Source organism: Aplysia californica, unplaced genomic scaffold, assembly GCF_000002075.1.
Source record: "Aplysia californica isolate F4 #8 unplaced genomic scaffold, AplCal3.0 scaffold00336, whole genome shotgun sequence".
Lineage (NCBI taxonomy): Eukaryota > Metazoa > Mollusca > Gastropoda > Aplysiida > Aplysiidae > Aplysia > Aplysia californica.
This window is the reverse complement of record NW_004797606.1, coordinates 488,669-500,564: the sequence shown is the minus strand read 5'-3', so window position 1 is coordinate 500,564 and position 11,896 is coordinate 488,669. Positions and strand designations below refer to the sequence as shown.

The 11,896-nt window shown below is 40.3% G+C and overlaps 1 protein-coding gene across 1 annotated transcript in view; it reads right to left on the bottom strand.

Moving 5' to 3' along the window:
* Positions 1-10,817, bottom strand: part of LOC101859949 (ATP-binding cassette sub-family B member 10, mitochondrial) — a 34,852-nt gene extending 24,035 nt beyond the window's left edge. The window contains exons 1-7 of the mRNA XM_005102725.3: positions 10,365-10,817; positions 5,314-5,888; positions 4,482-4,885; positions 3,565-3,699; positions 1,967-2,113; positions 1,537-1,672; positions 1,170-1,256 (exon numbers count right to left, since the gene is read on the bottom strand). Coding sequence (XP_005102782.1) covers positions 1,170-1,256; positions 1,537-1,672; positions 1,967-2,113; positions 3,565-3,699; positions 4,482-4,885; positions 5,314-5,758 — 1,354 coding nt within the window. The 5' untranslated portion in view covers positions 5,759-5,888; positions 10,365-10,817. The remainder of the gene's footprint in view (positions 1-1,169; positions 1,257-1,536; positions 1,673-1,966; positions 2,114-3,564; positions 3,700-4,481; positions 4,886-5,313; positions 5,889-10,364) is intronic.
* Positions 10,818-11,896: the final 1,079 nt, after the last annotated feature.

The window sequence follows — 11,896 nt, the reverse complement described above, 5'->3', positions numbered from 1 at the left end:
ATGGACAATTTACTATCGATAGGGCCAATAAAAAGTTTTTTGATATTTTGTGGGTTAGACGGTTTTATCACCAGGCCGACGATATGCTGGTCTAGAAATAACTGTGCCTGAACTGCAACAGGGAACTGCTGCTTTTTCTTTCCTCATCGTCATTTCTCCTCTAATTCTTTTGTATGTGTGACCCGCTATTTCTGGGGTGCCTTGATAGTCGAAGCACACTTTGTGCTGTTGAAGCTAGAGAGGTGAGCAGAGTAAGTCTGATTCCCTGTAAGGATTTCTCAGTTGACATCCACCCCTTGGCGCTCATATGACCTTATGCAATTGCGAGTGTCGTAAAACCTCTACTAAAACTAACTAGAAAAAATGCAAATGTCTCTGTGAGATATCTAATAAGACATTTCATAACATGAAAGTGGTCAACAGCAAGCTTGTTTCTGACCTTGTTGCTGTTGAGTACAATGTGGAAAGTCGCAACATTATAAGTCTCGCTGTCAGAAAACAGATTTATAGTACAGCTTGTCTAACACTAAAATCTCATAGTTCCTTGTGAAAAACTTTGATTTCATTTACGTTCAGTCTTGAGAATGTAAACATATGACAATCCTGATTTATTTTTTTTAAGCAATATTTTTCTCAATGTTATATGTTGATATAAAACGGCACTCCTCCCCAGGACAGGTGGCCTTTTTCTGCCTATCCGAAGTTGAAAATAAGCACATTTACAGTTCCTGAACATTTTTCAATATAGTTTTTTTTTTTAATTTAGTCAAGTCCAAAATACCAAAACATCATTTTAATCACATGAGAAATTTTCTAAAGAGAAATTATTGTGAGAGCTTCATATATTTGTAATAAATACAAACTGGCATAAGATTACTGGTAAAAGTTTGATAAAAATGGATGCAGCCAATCAAAAGTTATCTGAAAAACCCCCCAACAAAAAAACGACGTTTGTTTTCCATAAGCTTTAATAGTAAACAAAACTCAGAATACTTAATTAAGAACCCAACTGCTCAAGCCCTGCCTGTATAAAAAAATATTAAAAACAGATGGGTGGGGATGACTTTACTTAACTAATGTAACAAAATCAGGAACATTTCACAATTCTACTGCTCAGGAACCAGGACTTTCTGAAACAGTGACTGGCCAGGAAAAAAAATTGCTCTTACCTATCTGTGGCTGTCTGTCTATGAGTTGCCAAATGCGATGGCTTGCAGCAATGCCTCGGTTCACTTCAGTATAAAAACTGGTCAGACCTGGAGGGAGATGAAAACTTTTGAAAACACATGACTCATGGACAAACAAACCTTGGAAAAGGCAATGCACAAGAATATTCCTTACGTCACCCAGGTGGGAATGAGTACCTGGCTATGTAAACAATAAAACTTTAGGAAAGGCACATTTTCCTTGAGGTTTACCCAATGGGCTAGATCTACTAAAGAAAACGACCATTAGGATTTCAATAAAACCTCTGCTGTTTTTTTAATAAAAAAAAGTATATGAAGTGAAAGGAGATGGCATAACACAGCATCCTACCCCCCATGGAGACTCCCACGTAGGCTGCATAGAGTAAAAACGCTGAAAGGTCTCCGACTGTGATGCTGGAGTCCAACATCATGAGACCACCGAAGTAGAACACGGAGATGATAATCACATTCCCAGAAAATCCAGTCTGTTGGCAAAAAAACAAAACAACAGACATTGCACATTTTATGTGAGGATCATGGTACTGAACAAAGTAGGCGCGTTGGGGCAAGTTAACTTTCAATTGTCTGATTCCTTTAGGACAGACAAATGAAGCGGCTTTATACAATTTGTATGCCTCTGTGCTTGCTATTCCAAGACAAATCTCTACAAAGGATTAAATAGTGGTCTTTTCTTCTTTCTTTCTTTAGCATAGGACTGAGAAGAACACACAAGACTTCCGAGAAGCAAATTAATTGTGGAACTTAAGACAGAAACTCACAAAGCCCCAGAATATGGCACGGGCCCAAGACTCTTTATACGACAGCTGTAGAACTTGCTCCACTCCTTGCCTGTACACCTCACTCTCTCTGTTCTCCTGTGCAAAGGCTCGAACAGTGCGAATGTTGGCAATCCTCTCCTCTGCTAACTGTGAAGATTAGAATTTAGAAAACTAAATCAATCCTCAGTCATTTATGACAGTATGAAAAGCATAAGACTATATGACTTAAAAGATAAATTTAAAAATGAGACAAAAATAGACTCGTATGAAGTCATGTTGAAGAAGATCAGGGTGAAAGAGATAGGAAAGGAGGAAGAGAGAAGGGACAACATAACAGAGAAAGAAAGAACATTTTAAAAAATTTCCAATTCCATAGTAAACTACAAATATAGAAGACACTACAACAGCTTCAAGAACCTGCTACTATAAAGCTCATTAACATTATCCTTAACCAAAAATTCTAAGTTACACATTTGTTATTTCATATTTAAGGATATAGAGCCACAGGAATGTGGGCGCTCGAAAAGTGATCTTTATTATTATCATTACTGCATGAAAAACATGCACACCACTTTTTCCCGTATATCAAAACATAACATATCTCTGGTTGATAGAAAAGTTGTTGAACTGCAGCGTATGACCAGTCAGCGCAAAAAATGGCTGCATTTCACAAAGAACAGTGGAGGATAAAACTAACGATGAAAATAAGTAGAAAATATAAACCACATCCGCACACCCATCAACCACCCAACTTAAGCTAAAAGTATGAAGAAATGATTCTTTAGTTATAGTTGAACCTGCTCTAACAATCACATGATGTTCAAGACAATCACATGCTAAAATCACCACTTCCCATTCCTCCCCGTCATATTTCTTAAAATATCATTAATGGCACTATCCAACAGGACCCCCTATCTAATACTGACCACTTTTCTTTTTGACAATGGACTGTTGTTTTGGACAGGTTTGGCGGTATTTTTTAGGCACATAAAAAGACAAAATATATCTCAGTAAGAGAACAAAAAAAGGTTCTGTAAGCTACTTCCGTCAGCCATAGACCAAACACACTTCCAGGGCCTTTATTTTTCCAATCAGTCCACCCCATAGGAACTCAGCTGCATCATAGTCTTGTTTGTTTGCTTGAGTAAAAAGAAGCCCATCCACCCGATAACAATGATTTAGTGCTGGAGAAAAGAAGAGGGGGGGAGAGTAGAGATGGACATGTTCCGACTGTAGTGACCCCAAGACTGAGGACAAGGTGTGAGAAGGTGAGGAGAAAAAGTAAGACATCAGAAAAACAGAAACAATAAAGGGAAAGAAAAGAAATTGGGACTACCATTTGGGCACTACAATTACCCACACAACGTATTAACGAGTAAGTAAAGAGAAGAACATTGGTAAAATGATGGTCATTTGGTGCAGAAAAAAAGTAAACCAGACAAACACAACAAAGGGAAAGAAAAGAGGTAAGACCTACCAGTAACACTCTCTAACCACCCACCACAGACAGAGACAATAGAGGACAAAAAAGGAGTAGAGCCTACCAGCTGTGCTCTCCAAACACCAAAAGAACTGGGCCAAAATGGGATAAAACTCACCTGAGTGGCATTAGCCAGCGAGTCCTGCACCTGCCGCGTCACTTTCCTCAAGTAGCGGCCATACACAATGGAACCAAGAGCCACAGGTGGCACTATGCACATGGAGATCAGAGTCAGTTTGGTCGACATATAAGTCTGAAGGCAGAAAGCATTTTTACAATGAAAATAATGAGGGCCACTAATAAAGTTAAGAAAAAAGTAATTAACAGCATTAACTGGAGCACATAAAACACAAGCACACTTTTTGGATAAAGCATTTAGAACCTCTTGTGATGAATCTCTTACATTGTTCTCATACACTATCAATATTAATTTCAATGCGAATGATACCTATAGGCAAAGTGTTTTTATGGGCAGAAAAATCCGGTAAATAAATCCATATCAGCCATATATCATACATTGATGACTATGCAGTAGTGGAGTTTAAAAATTGATCAACCAATAAAAATTGCATTAAAGAAAAGCTTAAATATTGACTCTTTAAAACTTAAGGTCATTGCAATGCTTTTAAAGCCAACCTTTGGAGAAATAGCAAATGTGTATAAAATATCATCATGACTAGATGGATAGCACACATGCGGTGTTCATCATTGAAGTAACAAAGAAAGTAAAAATCACAGACAGATGCCACATGTAAACAGCCAAGAGAACTTCTAAAATCATTTTTTGAGTCAAAGACATCCAGACAACAACATATCATTTAAAGCAGATATAGATGGAAAAAAGTGTGTGTGAGGAGTAAGAATAAACTTAAGGACAAACAGACAAACAGAAGAACAGATGAGAAGAGAGGAAATTATTACAGGAAGAAGAAGAGAAATGAGGACCACAGAAAAGGGAGAACATAATATAAGAAAACGGAAAGCAGACAGAAAGAGACTTTAGCTGTAAAAAGAAGACAACAAGGTCAAACTCACCATCATGCCTATACCAGCACATGCCTGAAATGTTGACCTCAATCCGTCCGATATATTCTGCGACAAAGACTGGGCCACCACTGTAGTGTCTGTAGAAAGTCTGTTCACCAACTCGCCTGTTTTTGTCTTATCAAAAAACGCCATTTCCTGGCGTATAATTCTCGAGAACAGATTTTCTCTCAACTGCTTAACCATACGCTGGCTAGAGGTCTGTAGGATGTAGACACGGCCAAAGTTTGCAAGGCCTCCAAGAATAAACACTCCCAGCAGGACAGCACAAACGGCGTTGAGATTGTTCATCATCACAGATTTGTCTGACGTGTAGATGAGGTCAATGATTTTCCCAATGTAGAAAGGCACAGACATGGCAACACCGCTGGAGACCACCAAACATCCCATGGCAGCTGGGGATTACACGAGATTTTTTCGATTATGCCCGGCTGGCAGGCGTGTGTGTCTGTGTGTGTGTTTGTGTATGTATATATATGTGTGTGTGTGTGAGTGTGTGTGTGTGTGTGTGTGTGTGTGTGTGTGACAGATGAATACGAGAAAGAGTGTGCATCAGTTTGAGTGTACGAGAAAGTGTATGAAGGTTAGGTACATGTCCATACGACATCACAACTAAAAAAGAAGAGTGATAAAGTATGGATTGCTGAAAATGTAATCTATTCAAAAGTATGAACACCTATCAATTGCTTAAAATGTAATCTATTCAAAATAAAATCAAATGCAGAATCTTTTAGTAGGTCTAAAAAGATCTGCATACAGTACTTCGTCTTTGCACATTATAGATAGTGCTAAGTATAAAGCCAAATTTCCATTACCAACCCACCTGCCAACTTCCACTTCTCTGGACGAGCTAGACTAAGGAGTCGTTTGACATCAACCTTCTTTGGTGCGGACTGTGACAGTTTCGAGGATGACTTCTCTAGAGTGGAAGACGTTTTCTGGACACTCTGATTTCCTACATTCATCTTGTTGGCATGCCTTAGGCATGAAGATGCAAAAACTCTTCGACTGAATAGGAGAGGCTTGTGAGATAGTGTGTTAGGCAAACTGGACACTAACGTACGATGATAGCTTGCACATCGAAGGCTAGGGGATACCACATGAATTGAACGTGTCAAATTTCCTTTCAGAAGAAAAGCTCCTGGAATATGAGCATCTCTGCAAAGCTGTTGCACAAAATGTGAGGAGACACGAAGGCTGTTCTGAGAAGATGCTGCCCGACTGACACATCGCAGCACAGTTTCGTTGAGTCCTGCTAACAATGCCATCTTCACACAGTAGTTCTTTCATCAATACAGGTGAGAGTTGACGTGTTGAAAACCCAGTCCTGTGCCTTATGATGCCACAGAATTCATACTTCTCCAGTGGTGTGTAGCAGACATTGGTTCATGGTCACATCTGAAAAAACAACCACAACAAATCTACATGAGATGAACCCATCATTTCCAATAATTCATGTTTTTCTGTTATACTTATACAGTGTGCATAAGGCCAATCAAATTCATGTGCGTAATGGAATGTTTGCACCCTGTATGAAGCAGTTAAAGAGAGCTCAAGTGTCACAAGAGATGAAGAGATACAGGCTGCACATACTAGGAGTCAGTGAAACCCATTGAACACAGTCTGGACAAAAGCAGTTCAGCTTGGGGGAACAAATATTGTATTCTGGAAAGGAAGATGAGCACCAAGCAGAAGGAGTTGGAATCCTTTTGAGTAAGTATTCCAAGAGGTCACTTAGACGATGGGAAATATAAGGGGAGAATACCATCACGGCTTCATTCACATGGAGTAAGGTCATCAACATGAATATAGTCCAGATCTACGCCGCAACAAATGATGCTTTTGATGAAGACAAGGATGCCTTTCATGAATTCACAGCCTGCTCCAGGGGGTCATTGACAAACTACCAAGGAAGGATGTCAACATCATAATGGGAGATGCAGGTGCCAAGATTAGTCAGGACAACGTTTGTTATGAGGGAATTATGTGACAAATGAATGAGAACGGTGAGTGATTTACAAATATTTGTGCTTTCAATAGTTTGTTATTGGAGGAGACTCTATATTTCACCCACAAGAAGATCTACAAGGCTACCTGATATCACCAGATGGAGCGACCGAGAACCAGATCGATCATTTTCCTATCTCTCATAGATTCAGACGTTCAGCAGAAGATATTATAGTACAGAGAGGGGCAGACATTGGATCAGATCATCATCTGCTGTTAGCAAAACTCAAGCTTCGTCTCCTAAAAGCACGGAACCAGAACAAGAACCAAAAGAACAAAGTTCCAAGTAACTCTCTTAGACAGACACAAGAAAGAGGTGTTTCAGCTGCAGTTGAGGAAGAGATTTCAACCTCCTGCCGATCTTTGTAGGGAGGATATGGAACGGGAGATGCACTCGACAAAGGTTAAAGAAGTCTTACTTCAGCATGTCAAAAAGTACTCAGTGAGAAGAAATTGGAGCATGAGGAATGGATTAGCCAACACTTATGAGATTTGATTAGGAGTAGAAGACAACTGAAGGCAGAGTTGAATGCAAGTAGAACAAGGGGATCAAGAATAGATGCACTGGAACAGTACAGGACAACAGCTAAAGATCATCATCATCATCCAGTGCCAGATCTGCGACAGACATCGGCGATCATGGTTCTCCATTCATTCCTTTGCTCGGATGCTCTTAAAAAAGCTACGTTTCCCTGATCTTTCCCCTTTACCCATTTGTTTAGGTTCCCTAAGTAGGTTGCTCTGGGCCTATCCTTGCCTTGTATGCCTTCGATTTTGTCAGTGAGAGCAAGATGTTCAAGACCTTTATAATGTCTATTCATGTGTCCCAAAAACTGCATTTGTTTTTTCCTGATTGTTTTTAACAGTGAGGGTCTTACGTGGGCCTCATCAAGCACTACCTCATTTGACTTCTCTTCCTTCCACGATATTCTCAACATTCTCCTAAGAAACCACATTTCTGTTGCTTCTATTTTATTTTCAGTGTCTTTACTGATTGTCCAGCATTCACAGCCATATAGAAGGGTTGACCATACTACATAGCATTTCAGAACTTTCATTTTGGCAGTCAAGAGATGTTTGTATTTTTCAGGATTGGGCTCATTCCATAACAAGCCTTAGCCATTGCAATTCTCAGTTTTATTTCTGAGGAACATTTGGCATCAGATGTTATTGAAGGAGGAGGAGGAGGAGGAGGAGGAAGGGGAGGAGGAGGAGGAGGAGGAGGAGGAGGAGGAGGAGGAGGAGGAAGAAGAAGAAAAAGAAGAAGGAACAAGAAGAAGAAGAAGAACAAAAAGAACAAGAACAAGAACAAGAAGAACAAGAAGAAGAACAAGATATTTAGTAGCAGCAATGACAATGAAAAATTAAATTTTCATCCCAATTGCTTTAAAATGGGCTTAAATGAAAATACAGTAAATTCTAAGAACTGTGGTTTTTAAATTTTAAAAATCCATTGATAAATAAAAAAGTTATTGGGATTTTTATTTGCAAAATGTTGGAGGACCTTCATGATATGAAAATATCGCCAAAATGTGGGACATGTCTTGATGTATTTTGAGGAAAAACTGTTCATAAGTCAGTAATGAATAGGAGCATATGAATGAAACTTGGCATCTTCTTGTGATTTTTAGTGCAGAATCTAGTTCTGCTATCACTTTTTCGATACTTTGGATCTTAAAGACTGATATTTGCGTGAAATTTGTTGAATTGTGTGACATCGTTTTTACCGTGATGCGATCTCCCTTCTAAAAACGCTATATCGAGAAAACCCGCGATGAAGTCATCGGTGACCTATTAGTTATAGGCAGCCAATCACATGCCGCCTTGCGATCACGCGCCTCTTGCATGCCGGCACCTCGCGTTGGGAATGCGTGATCTAGTTTTCAGCTCTAGTGTTTTATCAATGGATGGGCGGTAATTTTAAGTTGGTGTACGTAAAATGTACAAAATGCAGAGATCTGAAATTTCTTAGCAATAAAGAAGACATATGTGGGGCGCCTATGTCGTCAGCGATCAATAAGCAGCTCCACTTAGTTTTCGAACCCCAGAGGAAATTCGCACAAACACGGCACAAACTCCGGTTCTAGAACTCGTTCGGGATTGTACGCTGGCATGTCGTTAGTTTAACCATTCCTCTGATTGGTTGCCACGTTTCATTTATTCTCGTCTACGAGTTTTCCCGTAGCTATACTTAGAAGAGAGTCACTTCTGATTCCGAGCGGCCCAAAAATGACCCCTCGCGCGGAGGCCGATTTCTGACCCAAGGCGCAGCTGAAAAATATGGGAAACCAGAAGTGCGGCAGAAGTACCAGTAAAAGACCAGGAGTGTAAAAAACATTTTTTGGAAAGAAAGCCCAGTTGGAATGATGGGTAGAGCATTTCAACAGTCTAAATGAGAACAGACCACCACAAAGTAACCCACCAAAGATCCTGCCAGCAAGAAATGAGTTACCAATCTGCTGTGATGTTCCTTCGGACTTCAGAACAAGAGATTCTGGATGCCATTTTTCTACTGAACATAGACATAGATCTAATCTAGGTAAAGCGACTGGTCCTGATCAGACTCCACAAGTGTAAGAAGTAGAAGCCCTATATTAAAACTAAGGCCGTCGTTATTCGGACTCGAGTCCGAATAACATTTTTTCATATTCGGACTCGAGTCCGAATAAAAAAAATTCTTATTCGGACCGAATATATGAAAAAATGTTATTCGGACTCGGGTCCGGAAAAAAGGAAGTGTCTTCGTTCTATAGTTCTAACGTTCAGTGCTTCCAATTTCCCGCCATTTTTTAGTCCCCCCCCCCCCCCCACACACCTTTTCTGCCGATCCGATGCCCGCCGCCTCATTGATACGCCCCCCCTCCCCCACGTTTCCCACTTTCTTTGTTGTAGAAAAAGGTGAAATTGAAGATTAGCAGACCACCTGGCACCTGCATTTTATGAGCTGTTTATCCAGAAAAAGTTGTGTTGCTGTGTAGAGCTGAGCATACGGCAACTTTTGCTTCCATAGACCAGCGCATAATTCATTACGTAGATCTACGTCAAGAAGACTAGCTTATTATTGTAATAATGATCAGTTGCCGGGGGAGAAAAGACTGACGCGTATGCGACGTTCAACGCCCGGACCGATAGTGCCCCCCCCCTCCCTGACACGCACACAGCCACACGTGTGCAGGCTGCCTATCCGACCCCGACACACGCTAACGAGCCATCTTTAATTAATTGCTTCTGATGACCTCTTGACAAATAAACATTTATTAGAAGCGCTATAACTTATCAGGCCGGCCTCAAATTCATCATAAGATTAAAACTCGGCTCCTGCACAAAACGCCTTTTTGCCCAAAGTCAAAGTGATCCCGGTCTCTACCCAGCCTCAGGCGAGTCACGAGTGAGGCAGGACAGAACGCCGGAGTCACGAGTCACAGGAAGTTGGAAATGATGTCATGCTGGACAAGAATCAGAGTCCGAATAACATTTTTTCATATTCGGACTCGAGTCCGACAAAAACAAGATGCCAGCAGTGTTTTGACAGGCCTTTACTAAGATCTGGCATGAGAGCAAGTTCCCAAAGGATTGGAAAGAAGGGCACCTTGTGAAGTTTCCTAAAAAGGGGAGGACTTCCGTACAGAGCGACCACTATGACACAGAGCAGAATTGAGGGCTTGGGGTAAGGGTAGGGGTAAGGGTAGGGTTAGGGGTAGGGGTAGGGTTAGGGTAGCCTTACGGTAAGGGTTAGGGTAAGGGTTAGGGTTAGGTCTAGGCCTCTTTGTTGTGTTTGATGGGGTGGTCGCTCGTTACGGAAATCCTTCCCTAAAAAGGGAGATCTCAGCTACTGCAGGAATTACAAGTGGATCAGTACACACGTACCAAATGGCCAGTTCCTTCCTCGATCACTTCTTGGCTTTCGGTGACATAACATAGGGCGCAGCCATATTTAAAACCACTGACGATTGCATTTCCTCCTACATCAAAGAAAGGTTTCTATTTATTTTAGGCCAAGTTATCATGTTACAAACTAAATGTTTTTTCCAATGAAAAAGTTTTGATTTCGTGTACTTTTGGGCGATAATATAGGCTATAGTTCGTGGTGGATGGTTTTGTTTTAGTTCATGAAATATAGGCTCATGCATACTTGATATTATTGTTCAACTTTACTAATCAATTTTTAATATACCTCATTGATCAATTTGCTCTATTAAAATTGACATGGGGCCAATTAAAAACCTTTTCCCTTGTTTAGAAGAAATGTCCTTTTTTTGTAAAAACATCTTTATCTCTCTAAATATTTAGTAATCAGAGAGTCAACTGAAATATTTGAAACCATGCTTTACATTCAAACGAGCATTGATAATATTGAAATTTTTCGTAGGCCTAAACAAGAGATCATTTTAAAAGGGGCTCGTCTACCCTACGTTCCCTTACATGTTATAGAACACAGCACGTACACGTAAAAAAATAACCCCATCCCTTTCCCTATTTTTTTTTTTCACTCACGTTGTCTTGTTCTACCGTTGTCAATTCACGTCACACAACGATATAGGATACAAGGGGTCTTACTCGTTAAATAACTGATAGTTTTCAGTCCCCTTCGAGTATGAAAATAGCTTAGGTCTCTAGCCTACATGATGGAATCTAGGCCTATACACGATGCAAACTTCGTAAAAATACCATAGGCCTACTTCTGTTGCAATCTTCAAAATCCAGAAAAAAGAGTCATCCGCGAGATCCATTCAGGGTTGATTTAAACTGGTTCCAAATTCGATATTATACATTTTTCAACATAGGAGAGACGTTAGGCGACTTTTTTTTTAACCCCGCGTCTCGCCGACGGCGATTGATCGTCCATAAAACGCATTATTATAAGGCCTTGCATGATTGTGTAGCCTCAAGTAAAACTCACTCTGCTGGGACGGGAGCATGTTATGTTCTCTCAGCTCTATAATATAGAGCATATTACTATGTTCCCTCAAGTAAAGTTACATGCTATGTCATGTCATAATGCCATGTCATATCATACCCTGTGCCATGACATCAAATGTCGTACCATAGTACATGATGTAAATACCTCTTGATCTGAGGGAACATAGAGGTGAGGGAACATATATATATAGAGCTAATTCTCCTAACAAACCCCTCCATTATGTTCCCTAATTTCAAGTCACACGATGACCAGAGGTCAACTTATGGTCACAGTGACCTGCAGTGGTCAAGCAATGGTTAAACTGACCAGTGGTCAAGCAATGGTTAAACTGACCAGTGGCCATGAAGCAATGGTTAAACTGACCAGAGGTCATGAAGCAATGGTTAAACTGACCAGTGGTCAAGCGTGAGTTTTTAATGAAAATGACGTGTGTGTGTGTGTGTGTGTGTGTGTGTGTGTGTGTGTGTGTGTGTGTGTG